A 15493-nucleotide genomic window follows, 5' to 3' on the forward strand; every position below is an offset into this window, starting at 1 on the left:
GAGCCAGGCCCCTGAATTTGGCTGTTGTACAGCTGTGCATGCAGAGGTAGCTGTGTTGCTACTCCCTAGCATGGGTTTAGTCCTTCAGCCCTGGAGGGGCAGGACAGGGCCTACTGCAAGGACAGGGGGAGCAGCACAGGTACTTGGCTCCTAACAATGGATAAGAAAAACCAGCCTGTCTTAGAGCGACTCAGTGGATAGCACCCAGGACCGTGAGTGTAATGTGTTGCATTTACCTTTCCAGTTGTTCTGCTGCTGCTGGTGAAGCTGGCCCAGCACTGCTGCACCTTCTCCCTCCAGCCCTGTGGTCCCTGCGTGTCTGACGCTCCAGCAGCCGGGCTGGGGCCATGTCGCATACCCCTCTCTCCGAGGAGTCCCTTCCCTGCCTGCTCTGGCACCCTGTGTTTGGAAGCTGCAGTGCTGGTGCGTGGCAAACCCTGCCAGGCTGCGCCATTACCGCAGGGAACCAGTGGTGGCGGGAAGGTTCCAGCACAGCAATAACCCCCCCACCCTGAGGTAATCCTGCCACTGCTCCTCTTCCAGCCTGCGCAGTGCTGGAGCCCCACGATCCCATGGATTATACAACAGTGCCCTTCCAATGGCTTTTATTGGTGGTTTTGCCCATACTCCATCCTCAAAGAAAATAAACCAAAATAAAACCCAAACAACTTACTTCACAGTGCCAGGCTGAGATGGGTGTTCTCTGATAGCTGTGGTCAAATTGGAAAAAAAAAAGAAAGGGGGGGAAGGAAGAAAAACCCAAACCAACACAGAAATTCCAGTGGTGGCTTGTGCCAAGTGTCTGTGTGCCAGACAGGCTGGCAGAGCTGTGCCCAGGAAGGTACCATAGCCCTGCCTGAAATGCATGGGACACACTACAATTACCACTGCACGCTCCAGAGCTGCTAAAAAAAAAAAATGAAAAAGGGCCAGCCAGCATTGTCAGCACCAGGTCTGCCGCTCCTCAGCCACACCACGAGGGAAGGGAAAACCAGCAGCGAGTACAATCTCCTGTCACAGGGACTCACCTGCTGTGCCAGACCCCTGCCATGCCCCTCCCCAACACCAGCACAGCCCCGCTGTCCCCTCTGCAGGATCAACGGGGAGAGCCTGGTCTCTGCTTGAAGCACAGACCTTCCAGATGCCTGCTGGGGCAGGAGGACCAGGACCCACCCCCTGAAACAGCCCAGACCCCCCAGCTGAGCCAGTGTCTCCACAGGCACCCCCGGGACCACTTGGCTAGAGCCACCCGGCCCTGCTGCAGGCCGCTGGGGGGGTGTCCAGCACCACAAGAGCAAAAAGACATTCACATCAACTCAGACCACACTCCACACCTCCCCCTGCCCCAGGCCAATACACTTAATTCCCAACTGCTAAATGAGCAGAGCTGATTCTCCTCCCCCTTTCCAGGCCCTTCCCAGCCTCTGCAGGGCTGGGAGCCTCCCTTGGGCCTGGCTGTGGAGAGCTGCTGCAGGTGGGAGCAGCGCTGGGCTTTGCTAGGCCTTTTTTTTTTTCTCCTAAGGTAACAGGTTGACAGGGGCAGCACAGGGCTTGCTCCATTCCTCAGGACAGGCTGGAAAGTGGCTTGTGGAAAGGAAGGGTCCTGCCACTCGTCACTGCTGAGAAGAGCTGAGGGCCTCAGGGGAGGCAGCAGCAAGGCAGGGCACAGGCAGTGGTTCAGCCCTGCTCTGCGAAGAGCAGTTCCAGGTGGACACACACCCACTGACCAACTGCCCTTGGGAAGAAACAGGCAGGCCCTGCCTGTACAGGGCCCCTCACCTTTTCATAGCAGCCATGCCCAGAGGTTTCTCAGCCCACCCTGCTGCAGCCACCCCACCTGATGAGCACCCCCAGCTCACCCAGAGCTGCTGTGCTGGCACAGCCTCCCCCCACTTCTGCTGAAACAGCAGAGTCCACCCCCAGCCTTTGCACACAACAGGTATGGAAAGATCCACATGGAGAATTCAAAGAGGGGCTCAAAGGTTGTCCCAGCACCCGCTCCCAGGCAGGAAGAGCCCCCAGCCAGCACAGCACCCTTGGGTCAGGGTCTGGCTCAGCTGCCCACCAGCCAGGAGAAGGACATCAGGCACCCCGAGTCCCCCCAAGCAGCAGCAGGGACACGCCAAACCACCCACAGAGCCAGCAGTCAGGGCAGTGGCACCACACAGGGTGTGGGGGGCCAGCCAGCCCTGGCAGGGCTCCCCAAGCCCTGCCTGGGTCACAGCTCATTCCCCTGGCCCTGCCGGGGTGGCTGTGCAGCTGTGCCAGAGCAGAGGTGGAAGCAGACCACGAGCAGGGTGGGCTCCATGTCCATGGCCCAGGGCTGGGTGCCAGGCAAGGCCCTGCCAGCAGCAGGGCTTCGTGCCCACACCATAGCCTTGTGTCCCCCGGGGAGCTGCTGCTGCTCCCAGCCGAGGGCGACACACTGCGGCCACAAGCAAGAAGAGGGTGCCCACCCTCCAGCCTCGCTGGCCCCCCTCCCAGCCAGAGGAGCAGCACAGGAGCTGGACGGGGCCCTGGACTATTATTGCAAGGTGGGGTCAGTAGCCAGCTGTCACCAATGACCCATCTCCTGCAGCGCATTCGGACACAGTAAGGGAAGCACAGACAGAGAAGGCAGCAAAGCCTCAAGAGTCCAGCCTGGCTAACTGCCAGTCTGGAGTTACTCATGGCCACAACAAAACAACTCCAGAAGGCCCAGCTAGCCATGATGGAGACATGGCAGCAGTTTCTTCACAAATACAGAGACCTTCTTGTGGGTGCTGAGCACTTGCTGCCCAGAAGGGAGCAGTGCAAGGAGCTCAGAGACAAAAAAGGAACAGCAAGCTTCGTTTGAGGACTTCTCCAGCCACCCCACATCCTACTCAGGTGGCTGAAGGCTCAATGAGGGGCCAAGCAGACAGAGCACTCCAGCGTGCAATGACTGGAAAGCAGCAGGCACCGTGCTCCCAGAGCTGAGGGAAGGACAGGGGAAAGCTGCTGCTCGTGGGTGAGGCAGGCATGTGGAGAGGGCAGGGGCTGGCCAGCAACTGCCCACCACACAGGTGGACAAGAGACAGGCCGTGTCCATCAGCACTGCAGCTGCAGAGGTCAGAGTGCCTGTGCAGATGGACAGCTGCAGCGCAGGCGCAGACAGCAGCGGAGCTGTGGCCGTAATGTGCCCAGCAGCTGGAGAGGGCCCTGGGAAGGCTGGCACATCTGTGCTGCTGCAGTTGCCCCGGGATGGGGCTGAAAGTCAGCTCAGAAGCATCTGTGCGTGTGTAAAGACAGCTTCCAGCACTGCCACCATCCTGCCCACCGCTGCTCAGGTGCAGGCAGGCAGAGAACGATGGGGTCTGGCTAAAAACCCACCTGGGGCTCCCAGGGTTCAGGGGCTGAAGTCCTGCACTGAGCCCTGCGTCACCCTCCTCTCCTGGGACAGGACGGGCAGTCTCCAGGGGAGATTCGCTTCCCTCTCACTACAGGCATCCCCAGTGTTGCCCCACACTCCCTCCCAGGCAAGGGCACTGCCTGACCCATCCCATACTCCCAGCACCCTGCTCAAAGCACAAACCACCCATCAAACACACAGCGAGGGCCAGACACAGGGTACTGCTCCCCTGCCTGCTGCACAACTTGGTTCAGCAGCCCTTTCTGCAGGCACCGATGGCACCAAAACAGCAGCAAACCAGTTGGCACCTCTCTCGCCCCACTTGCACCGGGCCTGCCACACACCCTTCCTGTCCACCAAGGTGCAGACCAGCCAGCAGCGCAGAGCAATGGCACCCCTGCAGCACACAACACTTCCAGGAACATGGAGATCTCTGAAGAAAATCCTGGATGGCTGAGCCAAACATCCACACGAGGTGGTGCTCAGGCAGGCCAAACCCTTGTTTTACTAGGGAGCACTGAGGCTGTGCACTAAACTGGTAAAGCAAGAGCTGCATTGGTTTCCACTGGAAGCCTAGACAGCGGCAGTTCAGACACCCAAGTCCCTGCAGGAAATCATCTTGTACCCTGCAGACTGTGAACGTCCACCCAAACCTCTTCTCAGGGAAGGTCTGTCTGACACCAGGGAAGAAGGTTCCCATCAGACACCTTGTTTCCACTCAGAGCGAAGGTCCCTTTTTGGGAAGGGCTTTTCCCCTTCTGCTTTTTGCCCCTTCCTTGCTCCGAGACCTGCCTGAAGGGCAGCACAAGAGGGGAATGCCCCACGTGGGGCTGGCTGTGTGTTCACTGCTCCTGGAGGTGAGGAGGGTTAGAGGCCTGTGAGATCAACGATGGCTTTAATAAAGATGGCATCATCACGCACGTAGGAGTTCTTGGATTCCATCACAGAGACAGGGCAGAACAGTGGGCAGCCGCTGGCAATGTTCATTTCCGTGATGGGTCGCTGGAAGGAGGAGGATGTCACGTCAGGTCGGAAGGCATCGATGATGTGCTCCCGGTTGTTCTGGTCCAGGAGCATCAGGGTTACCTGCAGGGAAATGTGAAAATATACAAGAGTGGATGAATAAAAAGCACATGCAAACCCAGGCCAGTGGCCTGCTCACTTGAAGCCTGTGAAACGTGTGAGAACCAACGCAACCATAGTCACATCATGCACCTACAAATCTGAGAAATACCTGTAAGTAGGGTCAGCAGAGAACGTCATCTCCGTGACATTCTGCAGAAACCTTCCCACATCCTGCCCCGTCACTGGAAACTTCTGTGTGGCAGCACAGGGCTGTCACACCAACTCTGAAAACCTAACACTGGCCAGCATGGCAACCACCCCCAACACCAATACCCCATGCAGGTATTTCATTAAGTCGCAGGGTTGCTGTCCTTTTGCAAAAGGCGGCAGCCCCACTCTCTCCATCAGTACTTCGCCCGCTCAGTCTTGAAGTGTTTCGCAAAAGTGCAATGTCTAGGAACTGCAATCTGAGCTTCTGACATCAAGTGAGCATCCATTTCACCCCAAGCACCGAGGCCACAAGAACCTCCCCTCGCCCCAAATCATGCTGCTGCTCCACTTACTTTCCAAACATGCTGCCACTCTCCTGCTGCAGCCTCTGCCGTTTCATGCCCCTGCCCTGTAGCACGCTTGGTGCTTTCAGCACAACTGGGGAATCCCCAGAGTGGCCGACATATCAAAGTCCTTCCTTCTTCTGCTTGCTAAGTAGGCCAGACTGATGGTGTCTAGAAGCTCAAGTGGGTGCAAAACTAGAGAGGCATGTTGCTGGGCATAGCGGCTTTGTCCCACACCTACCTTCTGGTTGAAGGGCCACCGCAGAAGCGCATCATTGGGTCCTTTCATCACCACAAAAAACAGGGACAAATGGGTCCCACGCCCAGTGCCATCCCCGTTCAGGTAAATGCGCAGACACATCTTGTAGCCATACTTGCTTGTGTAGAATGCTATCAAAGAGTTGAAAAACAGACACAGTGAGTGTCAAGCCCAGCAAAGCCTGGCACCAACAGGTTCCTTTGAACTGAGGACTCTGAAGCTTGGATCCTGGAAGAAACCAGGTCTAAGTCTTAAAATACATGGACCACAGAGGTGGTCCATAAAGGGACCAGGTACAAACAAACAGCCCAAGGTCAGGTAGTCACAAGCCTCTGGTCTAGTTGAGATGCTGAGTGCTGTGGCACAGAGCAGGGCGCCCGCCAGCCTCCCAAGTTCTCCCCACCTGCCACCGCAGGCACAAGTACCCCAGGCAGAGCCCAAACCTGGAGCTCTGCCCGGGAGCTGGGTGCTTCCCACTGCATCCCATAACAGAGTCGCCAGTTGCGCAGCATGTGACTGCTGAAGGAGCTGCAGTTCGTGGCAGTAACACTGACGAGTGGGAACACAACCACCCCAAAAACAACCCGACATGAAGCAGACCATCCTTAGTACTCACTGCACCCTCTTTGTAAGCTGGCTACCTCTAATGGGGGCAGAGGCTCAAGTGAGCTTTGGTGTCCCATTAGGATCCCAGCGGCTCATGCTGTCCTGTATGGGCACAGCAGGGTATGGGCTCTGGGACCTCGGGCTCTTTCCTTCTCTCAGTTCTGGGAATGCCCATGTTGTGATACCAGACCTGTGCAGGGCCACAGAAATAGGTCTTGGAGGGCGACTCACTGCAAACCACCCTCTCCCAGTGGCACAGAGCTACGTGCTTCAGGTCTGGTGATGCTCAGCAGCCCCATAGCATGGGGCAGGAGATAAGAGATGGTATTTTACTGCAGGAGTCCATGCATTCTTATGAACAGGCAGACCAGCACTAGCAGACATACTGTGAACTTCCACAGGACAAGGTGCAAGAGATCAGGGTTTTGTCACCCAGTTCCCTCCTGGCACTCCCCAGATCGTTTCCTCTAGTCCTTCCTCTCTGCCTGCTTCACTCAAAGGCTTTCAGGGCAGATGCCACCCTCTGCTAGTCCAAGCAGCCCATGCTCACAGCCTACCTGGTGCTTCTCAGCACTCTTGTAACACTGTGAATGTAAAAACCAGGCAGGGAACTGGAGGAAGGATGGCCCCAGAGCAGTTGGAGTACCCAGGAAAAGGCACCAGGTAGCCAGAGTGCTAAGCACCTTGTGCACCATGCCATCAGCTCAGCACAGGCATCCTGCTTCCCACCGGCCTGAGCAAAGGCAAAGCGCATCAGAAGCAAAGCAAGAGCCGAGCAAGCTGCCCCGCTGGCATCCGATGGCCAGCGGCGGGTGCCTTTCCAACAGGAGCTTCACTTTGAACTGTCCCGGTTCATGACCCCAGTGAACCCTTCTTGTGCAGATTTTCCTTTTGGAACTCTTCTCATTTTACCCTTTGCAAAACCCTGTGGCAGTCACCGTGTCCTCACAACGCAAGTGAGCGGCAACTCTACTTCCTTCTCTTTAACACTGATTTCATTTGGTATTTCCTCGCCTTTACATTTAAATACAAACCATACAATTCTACTAATTTCCCTTTTTTCATCCTATTCCCAACCCAGACCTCTCCTCCCAGCTCTTCCCTTCCCAGACTGAACAGCACTAGTCTATTTACTTCACTTTCTAAGATAAAAAAGCCCACCTCCACAAGAAACATTTGCTTCTCAGCCTAATTTTCTCAGCTAAAGCTGCACTAGGAAAGAGGAGCTTTCATCTACGGAACACAATCTACTACTGCAGGAAACAAACCCTGGTACTTTGCACTTTGAAGATAAAACAAAAAGTCCTGCCTTTTCCAGAGGCAGTCCCAGCATTAGGCAGAGGCAACCCTCAGCTTCCAATCCCTCCAGCCACATACAAGATTTTGATCAGCAGATAGCAGAGACCAACCAGCAACACAAGACACAGTCTGGTGGCCTCCAAAGTAGTTTCTCCTTTGATGAAACAGTTTACAAAAGCCCTGAGCCCTGCCTTTGCTGCCCTGCCACCGCTGGCAGGCACAGGATGGAGACTGGCCAGCATGCAGCATGGAAGAGGCACCAGCAACCACGAGCTGCAGTTCTAGGAGGAACTGTGCATTCAGAGCACAGCCGAACAAATGTCTGGACAGACGAAGCCTCTTGCATTCAGAGAGGTTTCACCCCTTTCCCTCCCTTGTCCTGACTCTGACGCTTACATCCCTCCACCAGCTGACTTGATTCTCCAACCTAGAACAAACAAATCCCACCCCACTGTGAGGATCCCAGCTGGCATCAGCTTGTGGAGGGGCCGGAGGAGCCCCCAGGCTGGGGCACAGCGAGACAGAATGCCCACGGCCAGAGGGCAAGAGCCAGCACTGTCCAGCATCTACCTCAAAACCACAAGCCTCTGGAGACATTCAGGTCAAGCAGCTCTTGAGCACAGTGCAGGAGATGAACAGGGTGCAAGAGTTAAGGTCGTCTAAGTCAAATGAAATAGATTTGAAGCAGATTTGTTCACTTTGGGAAAAGGAAGGAAGTTCTGCCCTTCCCGAAGGGGACAGACAGCAGGGGTTTTCCACGGCTGCTGCTGACTTTTAAAAGGAAATGCTAATTGCATGTGCACAGTTTCAGGAGCAGTTTAGTTCCCCTCAAGAAGGGGAATCATTTTTTCTTTCAGTTTTTCAAGAGAAAAAGGACTCTGAACAGCCTTCATCCAGAAAAAAAAAGATTTTAAAATAGTTTTTTAAAATTCAATTGCTTTTATCTTGTGGCCCAGCCACAGGTTTGCTTTTTCACAGCACCAGGAAGCAGGCGTAAGGTACGTGCTCTAGGTTTGCAAGCAGCTCTGGGCATTTTGAAAAAGCTCTCCAGCACGCTTAGATCTAAGCAATTCCTGCTCAGGCAAACACAAATTCGTCCCTTCAACCATTACATTGCGAAGTGAGCTCCCCACTGAGCAATGAAATTGTGTGAAGAGATGGTTTCATCTTACAGCTCCAAGCCTGGTAAATGCTTTCATAAGCAAAGAAGCCAGATCACAACCTACTGCTCGCTGTCTGAGGTTTTCTTTTTTTAAAGAACAGGAAGAACAGTGCAGAGCTGGGGCAGTTTGGCAAGGAGAGCCCCTTCCACTAGCAGATATTCAAGCACTTCCCCTAGGTGTGGTTTGGGCTTTATTTAGACATTGTCTCCTGCGCCGTCATGCTTTAGGCACTGAAATATATTTCTGGGTCTCTAATATATATTTCCTCCCTTCCTTAACCATTTCATTGCTAGTTTTATAATCTGACTACTTTAATTCTAACTAAAGGGTTATGCAGGGCTATTCCAGAGCCGAGAGGGTTCCATTCTCTATTCCAAGCCATTAAAAACGTTTTCTGCAATCAAAAAAGCACCTCTTCCAGCAGAGCAGTTTCATTCAGGCCAATGTTAAAAAAAAAAAGTTCCAGGCTCCACAGGGAAAGAGGGACAGAAGAGAAGTACATCTGAATGGCCAGCATCTCCCCTGCTAAGGACACCACTGCAAACCCCACACCCAGCTGAGATGCAAAAGGCTTTTGCAGTTTTGCAAATTTGTGGGCAATAACCTGGAGAGAAGATCGCAGGAGAGCGGCCTGTTATCGCCTCCTGACGCTTCCTGGCAAATTCCGTTATCTTCCAGATGAAAACACCGTCGTAGGTGGAAGCTTCCATGTTGCGGATCTTTTCCTCCATCTCAGCCATGGCCAGGTCTTTGAGCCCAATGCTCCTTTCCAGCTGCCGGACCTGCTCAGTGGGATACACGGTGCAGCCTGGTTAGAAATACGTACTGCTGTGAGACCCAAGAAAGCCAGCAGACACCAGCATCCCCTTCAGGACAACTCTTCAGTGAGAGACATCCTCCAGAACTGACAGGGGTCTCGGGAGGGAGAAATTTAGCATCATAAGCCAACTCACTGAAGCTTCCTTTTGAACCCTGTCATTATATATCAATACAACTCAGTGCTTGAGCTGGAAACTTCCCCACAGCAAACAGAAAAATCCTCCCAATGAGCAGCTCAAAAAGTGAGGATGGGGGGAAAAAACCTCTCAGCACTGTGACAAAACTAGATTGAGAAAGATAGGAACCTACACCCAGCCAGCAAGGTCTCCACAGGGTTAATCACTGCTAGCTGACAGAGCCACACCGGTTTTGGCAGCTCCCTTGCCAAGAGCAGAGATAAGCTGCAAATTGCACAGCTCCCAGCTGCCAAGACCCCCTGGCAGCGCTCAGAAGGGACTGTGCTGCAGCACACTGGTGAAGTTGCCCAGCTTCTTCACAACTCCAGATTGTGCTTGGCACAATGCTGCAGCACAGGATCAATGATTACACTCCTTTTGAAAGGTCTGGAAGGTAAGCAGCCCCACAGATTCAGGGAGATCCAGTGAAATGCTGAGTGCCCTGTCTCTCATTGGAAAACTTCACCTAGGAACGACATCTTGGTGTCTGCATAACTTGATTACCAACAGAGATCTGAATGCTTTATGCATGTCAGTTTAATACCCATCTTTTCCAGGAGGCTTTTGAGGGTTGGGCACAGGCACAAATGATATTTTAGTTCTGCCTTCAGATTTGTGGAGATTCAGGGCTAGGCGGTGAAGCTTTGCTATTAACACAGAAAGGAAACTGAAAAAAGTCTCTGAGCAGAGTGCTGGAAAGCCCAAGCTAGTGGTTACACACCTTGTTACTCAGTGTTTCAATTTTCTCCTGGTCTAGTTGATGCTGCCGACTGTAGGCTTCGGCTGTTAGAGACATTCTTTCCACCTCCCGATTGAGCACGCAGACAATGTTCTCAAAGGTTGCCGTTTTCCTCTCAAGGGCCTCACATCTTCCCAAGAGCTCCAGGGACTTGGAGAGCTTCGACTCCAAGCCCAGAGAGTTTGCTGCCAGTTGTGGGGAGTTGTTTTGTGATGAAGAAATGGCAGGAAGGGGCTTTAGGTCTCCAGACCCAGCCTTGAGGCTTAGCACAAAACTCAGCAGCATGTAGAGATGCTCCGCCAAACACTTGCTTTCGTGTTCTGGTAGCTTTTCATTTTCCACCTACATGAAAAGAAATACATCCCCCATTCAGCAAGCTCAGTCTACACTGTCACCATCCACAGAACAAATTCCTCCTCTTGAGATCACAGCATTAGCTTTAAATTATAAAAAGGAAAAAAACCAAAGAAAGATAGTTAAAAAACCTGGTTTGGGGTGGGGGCGGGTTTCTTTGTTTTGGTTTAGAAATGCTGCAGATCACATACAATGACGGATGTTTAACGTTTCCCCAGCTGTACACACAGTTCTACTCTCTTCCTCCATTACTTCCCAAAAGGGCTCTGTCAGATGTACTTAACAGCACAAAAGGACTAGAGCAAATATCCTGTAATCCCCCCCAAGGAGGGATTTATATGAACATCACCAGTAGGAGCTGGGAAAACTAAGTCACGTGGAGAAATATGGCCTGGCCCCAGTTCTGTGCTTACAGCTGAAAGAAGCATAAACACCAGTCTCAAAACACTCAGGGTGTTCCTCAAGGAGGAGGTTTCCTTCCACGTTAATTTCATTCTCTGGATACCCAAACTCTGGACAGCAGATGATGTTAAGCTCCATTTGAAAAGGGTTTGAAGCACCACTTTGTTCGAATATCTGAATGCAAACATCTGTAACAGTTGGAGTGACAGCAGTTTGCAGGTTAACTTTAACAATGGAACTGAAAACAAGTCCCAGGATAAACATCAACAGATGAGCCCTTACCACCTCAGCACATCCGACAACCTCAAATCTGCAAGGCACTTTAGATCCGCCACAAGTCTTCACATGGTCCCGAAACTAGAAACAAAGGAAAGCAACATTAGATTTTATGTATCCCCATTAGCTCCCTTTCCATCTTGCTGATGTCTAGGAAACTGAAGACGATCTCAAGAATGCCAAGCCATTGCTAATCACTAGCTGCCAAAGTGAGTGGTTAAACCTGGACACTGCCTACCCTTACCCTATATGACTTCCACTGTCATATATAAATATAGCACTGACACCTGGGAGGAAAGTTTATTTCTCTTTCTCTTGATGGCCACGGGGTCTCAGGTCTCACCTGCACATGCAGGAAAGAAGAAGCAACCAGCACAGGCACATGTTATGGATGCTGAGCAACAAGCATGAGGCATGAGGGCATGAGGAACAACCCTGTGAAACAGACAGCCATTTAATTTTGTGCACTTCATGTAACCCTGGTTGGGGTGTGCCACAGCTTGGTATTTTTACTTCCAGCTAAGCATTACAAATCTGAGGACAGAAAGCTTCCCAGTGGTCCTGCCTGAGTATGTTCGACAATTACTGCAAGTCCACCTGTGCAAGCAAAGATGCTCTGCTGGATCCAGCATCCCCTCACTGGGGTGCCAAAAAAGGCCACACCTCAGCCACCACATGGCAGCTGCCATGAAGAACGGAGGCCAGCAGTGGATATTTCTACAGAGAAGTACCACTAATACCCCCGCAGCCACCAAGATGACTCGTCTGGGTTCCCACACAATGTATGATTAATGCTAACAAGCACTGGCACATTATCATCTTGTTTTTGATATACCTGTCATCATCAGATAGATATCAGTGGTCTGTTCCAAACAACCACAATACTCCACATTTAACACCTACATCTGCTACAACAGATGTCAATAAAAACTGTTTTTAAAAGCTTCTAGATCCATCTGGCTTGCTTAACAAGCCAGGTTACTCGGAGTTACAATGGCTGCAGCTAATCAAGTTTGGAGAGAGATAAGAAGAGGGAGCTAATATTTAAACAAAGGATAGATCACCTATAGGAATCCTACAAGCCTCATTTCTGCCGGGCTCCACCTTCAGCCTGCAGACAACGGATCTGTATCCCAAGACCCCAGTGAAGTCCTTCATTATGCTGCACATTTAGAAGAACTCTTTGCTCATCTTTTTGATGCTTCTGTCCCCGCTACCCTGCTACAAGGGCCTTTTGCATCAGTGCTACTAAATATTTGCCCGTAGCAGGCAGGACAGTTTCAGATGAGCGCGCTTTTTGAAGATATTTCCCAAAATTTTGATTTTCAGACTTTTGAGCGTTGCCCCAGGAGCCAGCAGCATGAAGACCCTATAGATGTGGATTCCATTACATGATTGATTACAAATAAACTAATTTAGCTGGACATGGGCTCCCTTTCCATAACTGTGGTTGATATAGTTGCTTTACATATGACATAAGTACCCTTTAAACCCAGAAACACGTTTTTCCCATGGAGACTCTACAACCAAACATGGCAAACACACCACTCAAAGGGAGGTGGCATTGGCAGCACTAACACAAAACTACAAGTGCCAATGAGTCATGTTCACCGGTACCCAACCAGTATTTTGAGCCTTATGGAAAGGTCACATCTGTACTAACAGCTGCCCCTTAATTGGTTTTCCCCCCACTTTCTAATGGTCTCTGTTTTTCCCCCCACTCCAAGAACACCGGTGTCAGCCCATCAGAACGCCAAACGCCACCATGGCACACACTTCACTGGCAGTCAGATGGATACCTTCTCCCTTGGAATCTTCTTCCCACAGCCTTCACAAGTCAGTGGAAATTCAGGGCAAACTTCACCATGAGCCTGTAAAGGAATAAACAGCAGAATATTTGATCCTCTAAATAAAAGCTCCAATGAGGTTCTATGATGAGTACAATTCAACGGGAGTCGTTCTATACCTTATTACAGTAAAGCATTGTATTCTACCAACCTATACTGAAATCTTGGTCACGCTGATATTTTGCATACTGACTCATTTGTGTGATCTCCAGGCTACCAGGATTTTGGGTGCCTATGTAGCCTCAGCCTCAACTTAAAAAGCTGCTATAATTTAGAAAAAAACAAATCAAATTACTACTTTGATGGACAAGATAATCAACAGGAAGCTCCATTTATGGCTCTGCTGGGAAAATACACATTCAGGCAGGTTGAGTGAAGTAAGCCACTATCTCAGCAAGATAATTTGTTTAGTTTTTCCACTGTAATTGTTATCGGTCAGCTGAAGTACGAAACCATGACCTATTCATCACACACTGGGCTGAGCTGCCTAAAAGTATCTTCACATTCAAATCAAAAAACCATTTTTCAACCCGAAAGAAAAAAATTTTACCTCTGTCTCATTCAACGCCCCCTGCCCACAAACACCCACCCCTGCAGCAAGAGCACCCACAGTCTATTTTGGCAGCCAGCGGAGCTGAAGATATGATCAGGGCAATGGGATACTCTGTCCTCAGCAGATACTAGGGCCAGCAATACCGGCTAAATTGGGAATGCTGGAATGTGCCTCTGCTTTCTGTGTCATTTCCACACTGCTTAAACCTTCTCCTTATACACCAACCAGCTGAAACAAGGTATTGTAAATGTCATGAATATGCAGTTCAAAATTCAGATTAAAAGATAAGTGCGCTGAAGTATCTTGCCATGGTAGTAACAGGAAAAAAAAACCCAGAAGAATTTATGAAGTAGTAATCTGAAACCAGATGCTTCAAAAACTTTTGTTTCAAAAATATTTATTCTTCAGTAAAACAGGTTACTATCTGGGAGGGGAAACATGTACAAACTTAAACGCTGTTACCACATCAGAAACTGGAAAGTGAAACCCATTAGTGGCTCAGCTTCAGCTTCTTAGTTACTCTCTCTTTTTTTATACTTCAAATGAGTAATCAGACTCCAAGCCTCACTGCACTGTCCCTGGAAGAGTGACCGGCTAGCCTGCACGGCTCATCCAGGCAGTGCTGCCTGCACAGACAGCGCTGCCTGCGGAGGCAGAAGCAGATGAGGCAAAGCACCTCCTCCATCCCACTCAGAGGGGATGAAACCTTTCTTCTCCCCACCTACTACTCTCATGTTCTAGAAACACCAGATAGCATCTTACCCACGACCCACAAAACGCTGGCATAAGAACAGACAGTCTGGCTGAAGGAAGGAAACTTCACCGTAGAGGCAACTATTTAAAAAGGGAGTATTTAAAGCTTATGTTCTCCCGTGCCAATTTGCTAGGTGTGAAACTACCACCCCCTCTGTACTCCCCACCTCCCAGCATTTATCTTCCATCCCAACTTCACGCTGCACTGCGATATAACACCCAACACGCAGGCAGCCCTGCAGAGTGGGCCCAGCTTGCAACACAAGAAGGAAAACCATCCCGCATGGCTAAGCTGGAAGTGCAACTGGTCCATATGTAAATTGTTTAAGACACCCAGAAGCATTAGCTTTAACCAGCACAGATCCAAACCTCTAGACAAACATTTTTGTATACACAGTTTCGGCCTCTTTGGAATCCCCTGTTCCTCCCCCTCTACATGGGTGTCTAAACAGAGATGGATGGTATCGCTGCTGGAAGATCCACCCCACCCAGGAGCCAAGAGCAGGGGTTGGCATTCCAGCCTGATCTGCCACTATTTACTCCCCCAGGAATGGGGCAATCCTTCTGTTTACACTTTTCCCAAACCCACAGCCATGAGCTTCTGCAGCAGTGATGAGCATCTCTGCCACTCAGGCATTTGCTGTGAACATTTCAGGCAGCTTTGGAAAGCCATCAGTGTGAATGGGGCTGGGTGAGAGCAGAGTCACTCTCCCAAAGTGAACCTGTCATGGAAATCAAGTCAGATGGGGATTGAAGAGAGGGGATTGCAATAGAAGAATTAAAGTAGAGCTGGAAGACAACAGTCTGGCTCAGACCTTCATGGCTACTCTCCAGTTACCTCAGCATTGACTTCTCACCCACCAGCTGTAAACTGAGGCACAGTCCAGCCTTCAGCATCCCACAGCAGGGGTAGGAAAAAATCAAACTGGGCAGACTTAACCGCCTGCACAACACCTCGCTCTTCCCACTCAATTAAAATAAAAACCAGTGATTGATCCACACAATAATTTTGCTCCCTAAAAATAAGCATTGAGACAACCCAGGGGCAGCCTGTACCTCACATGCTGCCATCAGAACAGGCGATTCTCTGGGAGCCCACCTGAGAGACTAGAAAATCAGATACCACTGCCGCCTTTGGAAGGACCAGGGCAGCCTATGAGCACTTGCCCAGGGCACAGGCATTCGTGGGCTACCGCTGCGGCCGCTCAGTCCTCCAGCACCTACACGTGCTCCTCTCTGGAGCAGCACCAACAGGCTG

At 51.0% G+C, this 15493-nt stretch overlaps 1 protein-coding gene across 11 annotated transcripts in view; it reads right to left on the reverse strand.

Annotated features, from left to right (window-relative positions):
* Positions 1–588: 588 nt before the first annotated feature.
* The window catches only part of TRAF2 (TNF receptor associated factor 2), a 28406-nt gene continuing 13501 nt past the window's right edge, over positions 589–15493 (reverse strand). For 5 of the 11 annotated variants that reach the window (XM_075111928.1, XM_075111930.1, XM_075111933.1 and 2 more), the window contains exons 5-11: positions 12882–12953; positions 11089–11163; positions 10818–10994; positions 10033–10392; positions 8921–9098; positions 5231–5379; positions 589–4456 (exon numbers count right to left, since the gene is read on the reverse strand). In XM_075111928.1, the coding sequence (XP_074968029.1) occupies positions 4238–4456; positions 5231–5379; positions 8921–9098; positions 10033–10392; positions 10818–10994; positions 11089–11163; positions 12882–12953 (1230 nt within the window). In that variant the 3' untranslated portion in view covers positions 589–4237. Of the gene's footprint in view, positions 4457–5230; positions 5380–8920; positions 9125–10032; positions 10393–10817; positions 10995–11088; positions 11164–12881; positions 12954–15493 lie in introns of those variants that run through there. The other 6 variants (XM_075111934.1, XM_075111936.1, XM_075111938.1 and 3 more) reach the window with 2 other exon arrangements.

Source organism: Phalacrocorax aristotelis, chromosome 17 (genome assembly GCF_949628215.1).
Source record: "Phalacrocorax aristotelis chromosome 17, bGulAri2.1, whole genome shotgun sequence".
NCBI classification, from domain to species: domain Eukaryota; kingdom Metazoa; phylum Chordata; class Aves; order Suliformes; family Phalacrocoracidae; genus Phalacrocorax; species Phalacrocorax aristotelis.